This window comes from Cibotium barometz, chromosome 7 (assembly GCF_041138505.1).
Source record: "Cibotium barometz isolate CiBa-2024 chromosome 7, ASM4113850v1, whole genome shotgun sequence".
Classification (NCBI taxonomy): domain Eukaryota; kingdom Viridiplantae; phylum Streptophyta; class Polypodiopsida; order Cyatheales; family Cibotiaceae; genus Cibotium; species Cibotium barometz.
The window spans coordinates 14,443,594-14,450,030 of NC_141052.1; the positions used below are offsets into that span (position 1 = coordinate 14,443,594).

At 43.5% G+C, this 6,437-nt stretch overlaps 1 protein-coding gene across 2 annotated transcripts; it reads left to right on the top strand.

Annotated features, from left to right (window-relative positions):
- The first annotated feature begins 2,988 nt into the window (after nt 1–2,988).
- On the top strand, nt 2,989–5,530 carry LOC147636714 (FRIGIDA-like protein 3). Of its 2 annotated transcripts, none has more exons than XM_086800196.1 (3): nt 2,989–4,109; nt 4,626–4,792; nt 4,888–5,530. In XM_086800196.1, the coding sequence occupies exons 1-3, from the start codon at nt 3,098–3,100 to the stop codon at nt 5,413–5,415; spliced, it is 1,707 nt and encodes a 568-aa protein (XP_086656322.1). In that variant the 5' UTR covers nt 2,989–3,097; the 3' UTR covers nt 5,416–5,530. The 2 variants fall into 2 exon arrangements, with proteins under 2 accessions (XP_086656322.1, XP_086656323.1); XM_086800197.1 differs by having other exon boundaries at nt 4,891–5,530.
- Nucleotides 5,531–6,437: the final 907 nt, after the last annotated feature.

Genomic DNA, 6,437 nt, shown 5'->3' on the forward strand with positions numbered 1-6,437 from the left:
TTGAAGATTTTGTTGATGTTTGAGTGGTTTTGCCAAGCCTCTTATGGCTGCTAATCACATCTATGGTGCCTAATTAAGAAGAAAGTTTAAGGATCAAAACATGGTTTTGGATTTTGAAGGGGTTTTGAACTCATAAACGTGGTTTTCCACCTCCCTTTGCCCTTTGGTTATTATGCAATGGGGCCTCTAGGCTTCAACCTTTGCTTTTAGCCTTCAATTGCTTCAATCTTTTTCAATCTCTTCCACAAATCAACCTAGCCTGTATGGGCTCTAATATACAACTGTCATAAGAATCTCCATCTAGGTATTTGTGAAATCAATCTCTCAAGCAATTAAAGTAATTGACTATTCAACCTAAATTAATTGCATCAAATTCAACATAAATTAAACTTGAAAACTAGCATATAAAATAACTCATCAAAATACTTAGCTTATGTACGACAAAATCAATGGGTGTAATCTTGCCCCGTCGTATGTGGCCTATCCCCACACACGAGTATTTTTGAATTTTTATCATGATAATAGGCCAGAGCCTCAAAAAATACAAAAAGCGTACTTTTTTCACTCTCTTTTTATCCAATAATAGACCATAGCCTCAAAAAGTATAAAAAGTGTGCTTTTCTTTTCGCAATCTCTTTTTACTCAATAATAGGCCATAGCCTCAAAAAATACAAAAAGTGCGCTTTTCTTTGCATGGCACTCTCTTTTTACCCAAAATAGACTCAGACTAGGCTGGATGTTATGACACACGAGTGTCCATGAGTGGTTTTTTCTTTCGCCTTGGTGATTCATGTATATCATGGTTAAGCAAGAAGCAACCCACTGTGGCCACTTCGAGTTGTGAAGCTGAGTACAGGGTAGTGTTTACAACTACAGTTGAGTGTGTTTGGCTTAGGCACCTTATTGTTTTGCTGATTTGGGTATTGGTGAGAGTCCTCAGCCACTACCATCTTCATTGACAAGTCAGAGTGTTATGGCATTGCGACGAGGAATCCAGTTTTTCATGCTCGTACAAAGCACATTGAGGTGCACTATCATTATGTCAGGGAGAGATGCTCCGCATGGGAAATCAACTTAGCCTATGTGCCAACACAAGACAACCTTGGCGAATTTGTTCATTAAGGCTCTCCCACGAGAGAAGTTTGAAGCTTTTCTCAAAGCTTTAAACTTACTTCCCTTTGTTGGGGACTAGTATGGGCTCCCTATCACAATCCAAAGAGCTTGGCACATCTCTGTACTTTTAGTGCCAGCTCACCCCTTTCACATCACCACTCCAAGGGGGATTTGTAGCCATATTTGGTAGTGATGTGTGTGAACACACTAGGACCAGCCGGGGTACTTTTTCCCTCTTTAGGAGGTTTTTCCCCCATGCTAGTATACATCCATCTTGGGGTATACTTATCATCTTTGTACATCACGCATTCATTTTATCTATTTATCATCTCATTGTGTGCCTCCTTGAGCTTCTCCACTGTGTGTGTGTGCATGCGCGTGCATGCGTGTACACATTCCTGCAACCCTATTTCCAACAATAAACGAGTTGTACCCGATTTTTGTATCAAAACTAACCATTCTCACAAGTGAATTTTAGAGAAAATTAACAAGCGCATCTTGCATCGAAACTTGCATGCCTAGCGTGAGAACTTGCACCGACCATCTCACATTATATTTTAAAAGCCAAAAATTTCCTTACATGCCAACCACCCCCCTCCCCACCCCCAAAAAAAGAAGAAGAAGAAGAAGAAATCCCCATTGAATCCCTTCTCCTTGCTTTCCTTCTCACTTTGTAGGCATGATTTGCCCCTTCTTGATTTACATGCTGGTTGAGCCCTACTACTTCACTTTGCATGGCCTTCACACCCATGCCTCTACCATCTCCTGCTTCTCGGCCATCTCCTTCTCTCTTCCAACAGCAACCTCCCAGCTACGCCCCCTCCCCCAACCATTTCGATGCTTGCCACTTGTCATTTTCTCCTTCACCCCCATCCTCCACAACCCCCATCTCCTTTGGCATCCCTTCCTCCTCCCTGCCTTCACTCCTTTAGCTCGCCTATCTCACCATGCCTCCTTTGTCACCCCTCGAAAAATTTCCTTATATGCTCAAGTCCACCCCCCCCCCAAAAAAAACACCCTTTGAATCCCTTCTCCTTCTCTCCCATCTCACTTCGCAAGCATGATTTACCCCTTCTTGATTTACATGCTAGTTGAGCCCTACCGCTTCACTTTGCATGGCCTTCACACCCACGCCTTTGCCATCTCCTCCTTCTTGGCCATCTCCTTCTCTCTTCCAACGACCACCCAGTTGCCCCTTCCCAACCATTTTGATGATTGCCACCCATTACCTCCTTCGTCCCCTGTACACAGCCCCAATTGCATTCCTCATCCCTTCCTTGCCTTCATTCCTTTAGCCCGCCTATCCTACCATGCCTTCTTCATTACCTCCCTTGCTCCCCCCACGCCTCTACATTCCCATCCCCACTCCTTTGCTGTCACCACACCCTCATCCACACCAACAGGACCCCTTATTGGGGTAGCAAATTAAAACAAAATTAAGAACGTGGGGACAAATGAGACACAACAAAAATACTGGAACAATGATGGAACACCATTTTTTCGAGAGAAAAAATTATATGACACATGGCATACTTTTGAGCACAGCATTTAAAATATGCTTTGATTACTACTTGCAAAAAAAAGAAAAGAAAAGAGAAGCAACAGTTGTAAAAAATACGTAAAATTTTATCCACGATGATTAAATATTCATGATTATTCGGTTTTCTTGGCTACCGACGACAACAGAACACAAAGAAAGCACTTTGATCGGATCATGTACCCATTCTTCTCAGAATGTGGAGTCAGGAGACCAAGAGTTTTTCATGTAAAACTTGTCAACAACTCATAGGATATGTAGGGTTTACTGAAAAAAATAGGCCCACACACTCTTAGGTTTTTATATAAGGTGGATGATGACAACATTAGCTGTACAAGCCTACAAATCGTCGCTGCGATTAACCGACATTTTCCCTTTTTTTTCTTGACGTGCGCAACCCTAATCTTGCCTTTGTCTCCTTCCTGCAACAATCACAGTGCTACAGGCATGGCGCCAGCCCTCTCAGCCAAGGAACGTGCGGAGAAGGCCGTCTTGGAGCTCGATAGCTACAAGGACCTCCTCGCAGCCTACACTTCGGAGTGGAAGGACCTGGAGACCTTCATCGCCGAGATCGATAGGTCGCTGGCCCTCAAATTAGAGGAACTCGAGGCCAAGGAGAAGGCCTTTGAGGAGAAGAACCTCGAGGCCACGCAAGCCCTTGACAGGCGAGATGAGGCCATTCCCATCAGAGAACACTCCTCTCTCACCAGGGTTCAGGAGCAGAAGGATGCCGCCATAGCAAGGTTTAGCGATGGTGGAAACCCTAACCCGGCCCCTGGTGCTGAGAAACAGGATGCCATGGATGTTGAACCGGCTGTGGCCGCGGCTGCCGAGGATGGGGATGGTGATGCCGAGATGAAAGAGAAGAAGACCAAGCCTAGCGGACATGAGGTAAGAGCTCGACCACAGATTGTTTCTCTGTGCGAGAATATGGACGGGGAAGGGCTAAGGGAGTATATTGTAGACCATAGAAAGGAGATTGTATCTCTGAGGAGTGAGGTCACAGTGGCGCTGCAGAGTGCCATTGATCCTTCCAGGCTTGTGTTGAAAGCTCTGGAGGGTTACCATGTCCTAGAGCTTGACTCTAACCATGCGAAAGAGGCTGGGGCATCTACGAACCGCCGTGTCTGCATCTTACTCCTGGAGTGCCTCGCTGAGGTGCTTGCCGACCCTGCCATTGCTGGAGCAGAGCAGCCTGTGGTGCCTCCAAATATCAAGGAAGCTGCCAAGGAGGTTGCCAAGCTCTGGAGGTCCAAGCGTGATGCTGCCCTCTCCTCATCATCAGATGGAGGCAATGAGAACTCCCTTGATGCCCAGGCTTTCCTTCAGCTGCTTGTTACGTTTGGTATCACCTCAGACTTTGATGATGAAGAGCTGCTGAAACTTGTCTATGCGGTCTGCCGCCGCAGGCAGACACCTGCGCTTTGCCAGGCACTTGGCCTCAAACATAAAATGCCAGGTAGTCTTTCTGAATCCTCTGATTTTCAACATGCAGTGTGGGAAAAGAGGATTTTCTAATGCTTGACTTAGGCTGTGAAATGCACATGGTCTTTGGCTATTTGTTTGTGTTTGCTATTCAGCCATTGCATTCATAATGGGTAGGTTTGCTGTGATAGAAATACTGTACATTGGCTTGTGTAAAGTGGCTTGATGTACAATCCAGACATGTCCTCATATCTAAACCTACACTCACTCCTGGGTGCAAAGACACGAATCGAGTCATCACTAGATTTGTTTTGAGGCTTTTTGTGTAGGTCAGTTATCAATCTGAACTTCTTTGAAAAGTATGAATTTATTTTTTTTCATGGTAAGGCTGCTGAAAAGCTTCCAACAGTTTCTGGTGGTGTCAATATGTTTGTTTACTGTCTTGGGACGACAAATTAAAATTACTAATTGCCGGCTCATGCAGAATTGTTCTCAAGTACTCTTTTAGCCCTAGTGCTGAGTCATTTTTGGCAATGACATGTACACGCAGATTTTCTGGAAACCCTCAACAAGGATGGCAAGCAGATTGAAGCTTTGTGTTTTGCCCATCACTTTGAAATGATGGATAAAATTCAGCCAGGGGCCATGTTGAAGGCTTATCTAAAGGAAACTCGCAAAGCTGCCCAGGATATGCCAAAGCATGTATCAAACCCAAAGGTTTGTTTAAAGTTATCTGTGGTTCTACTAGAGAAATTTCTTCCTATCTGAAAGGTATCTCGTAATGATGATTACTTTTTGCAATGGTTTTTAAGCAGCACGAGTCAATGATGAGGGAATTGTCTGCCGTCAAAGCAGTTTTGAGAGCTGTGGAAGAGTACAATTTGGCAGATCAGTTTCCTACTGAAGGGCTTCACAAACGTTTAGTTCAGCTTGAGAGATCCAAGGCAGACAGGAGAAAGCCTGCTCTTACAAGCAAGAGCCAGATGCAATCCAAGAAACCACGCCTGAGTAGTGGTGGTCAAAGTGGAGGAGTTCCCCCTCATTCAGGGCCTGCTGATAGAGCACAGTATGGTGGATCCAACATCGCACCTTATGGGATGGCCAATCAAGCTGCCTATGATAGACGGCCTCAAGCTGCTTATAGCTCTATGTATGGAACTGACAGCCGAAGCCCTGGCTCGCTTTCAAATTCCTATCTTTATTCGGGTGATATGATTAGCGGGTCAGTTTATCCATCAGCAGCATCGGCTTATTCTGGTTTGGCTGGAGGGTATGCTGGCTATCCATATGGGAATGGCCTTGTCACACAATCTTCTTATCAATCTCCATACCTACGCTAAGTTTCACTAGTGGTTGTTGGTTAGTGTTTGGCTAGTTGAAGAGGTAACCTATATTTATATGTTTTCAGGGGTACATGTTACATCAATTTCAATGAAAACTTTTTTATATAAGTGATATTAGCTGTCTTTCTTTCGGTATGTGAACTTGGATTTTGGGATTGCTTACATAGAGATGACATCTGATTGTCATCTCTTCTGCTTTCTGATTGTAGTAGCTTACATTTATGTTCCTTGTGGAGACTTAACAGGGTTTTTCTGCTTTTGTGATTTTATGTTGTCTTTTAGGATGGGCTGGTGTTAATTGCCTCAGGCTTCTTTAGGGCTGCTTTTTGAGACGAATGCATGCATCTTTTTGTCTCAAAGCTTTCGCTGAAGTGCTCATGCCTTTTGGGCCTGCTGTCTTCCTTCATGACTGTATTGATGATCTCCCTCAACCCTGATGGAGGAATAGTTACTGGTTTGTTTCTGTACATGTCATTGAATTTTTAATGATTTTTGGACGATATATTTGTATTCAAGTTGTTTAATTACAGAGTTATACTGTGATGATGCATTTTACATACTTTCAATTATGAAATCTTGCTTCTATTCCAATGTACTTGCATGCATATGTGAGTGTGAGAGAGCATACAGTGGAATAAATTAGAGATTGGGAAATTGTCTGAAGGTTTTGCTTATGGTTACACCGTGATGATGCATTTTACATGCTTTCAATTACGAAATCTTACTTCTATACCAATGTACTTGCATGCATACGTGAGTGTGAGAGCATACAGTGGAATAAATTAGAGATTGGGAAATTGTCTGAAGGTTTTGCTTACAACAGCACTGTATAATCTCACCTAAGGATCTTTCCGGCTAAATTTTGAATTCCCTCTAATTATCTCAACTTTCTTATCTTTATTTTCAGTTCTTAAAGTTTAAGATAAGTCGTTTCCTAGCTATAATGCTAGTTTTAGGCTGTTTTTCTTGGGGAGATCATCTGTTGAGCCGGCGTAGGTTGTTTCCATTGTACAAAGAGC

Coding starts and splice junctions, on each gene's coding strand:
- LOC147636714 (XM_086800196.1), top strand. CDS start 3,098: ATGGCGCCAGCCCTCTCAGCCAAGGAACGTGCGGAGAAGGCCGTCTTG. Junction 4,110..4,625: donor CCTCAAACATAAAATGCCAG/GTAGTCTTTCTG, acceptor ATGTACACGCAG/ATTTTCTGGAAACCCTCAAC. Junction 4,793..4,887: donor AGCATGTATCAAACCCAAAG/GTTTGTTTAAAG, acceptor ATGGTTTTTAAG/CAGCACGAGTCAATGATGAG.